At 73.1% G+C, this 899-nt stretch overlaps 1 protein-coding gene across 1 annotated transcript in view; it reads left to right on the forward strand.

The window, feature by feature from the left end:
• The window catches only part of CNGA4 (cyclic nucleotide gated channel alpha 4), a 3114-nt gene that overhangs the window by 151 nt on the left and 2064 nt on the right, over nt 1-899 (forward strand). The window contains exons 2-4 of the mRNA XM_019523752.1: nt 5-50; nt 127-231; nt 338-444. Of these exons, the coding sequence (XP_019379297.1) occupies nt 5-50; nt 127-231; nt 338-444 (258 nt within the window). The remainder of the gene's footprint in view (nt 1-4; nt 51-126; nt 232-337; nt 445-899) is intronic.

Consider the following 899-nt stretch of genomic DNA (forward strand, 5'->3'; position numbering starts at 1 on the left):
GGAGCCCGCCCGCTCGTGCACACCCGGGAGTCCACCAGCGCCCCACCCTGGTGAGTGCCCCCCGGGCGCCCGGGACCAGGGGGGGCGGGTGCCCCCGCCCAGGCTCACGGCCCCTGTCGCCTGCAGCGCCGCCCGCGCCTGGATCCTCGACCCCGCGGGTGAGGCCTACTACTGGTGGCTCAACCTCATGGTGGTGCCCGTCATGTACAACTGGATCATCCTGATCTGCAGGTACCAGGCCAGGCGCGGGGGATGGGGTGGGACAGGGCCAGGGCCAGCTAGGCCGCCAGTGGCGGGGGCTGCAGCAGGGCCAGTCCCCAGCACCCCCCGCCCGCAGGGCCTGCTTCGTGGAACTGCAGGAGCGCTACCTGGTGCTGTGGCTGGTGCTGGACTACGCCTGCGACCTGCTCTACTTGCTGGACGTCACCGCACGCTTCCACACCGGTCAGTGCCCCCGCCCGGGAAACTGAGGCACGCGCAGAGCTGGGGGAACCCAGGCATCCTGGCTCCTAGCACAGGCACGGGGCCTGGCTGTGCTGGGGCGGGGCGGTGTCTCCTGGGGGCGCCGGGGTGGACAGTGGGGTCCATGCCGACGCCGCCCCCATGCCCTGCAGGCTTCCGGGAGGACGGCATCCTGGTGCGTGCGCGGGGCCGCATCGCGCGGCGCTACGTCCGGTCGCGCCAGGCTCTGTGGGATGCGGCCTCGGCGCTGCCCACCGACCTGCTGTACGCGCGGCTGGGCCTGGGCGCGCCGGCCGTGCGCGCCAACCGGCTGCTGCGGGTCGGGCGGCTGTGGGAGGCCTTCGACCGCACAGAGACGCGCACGGGCCACCCGCACACCTTCCGCATCGCCAAGCTGATGCTCTACGTCTTCGTCACCATCCACTGGAACGCCTGCG

This window comes from Gavialis gangeticus, unplaced genomic scaffold (genome assembly GCF_001723915.1).
Source record: "Gavialis gangeticus isolate Ggan-Ray unplaced genomic scaffold, GavGan_comp1, whole genome shotgun sequence".
Taxonomy (NCBI): domain Eukaryota; kingdom Metazoa; phylum Chordata; order Crocodylia; family Gavialidae; genus Gavialis; species Gavialis gangeticus.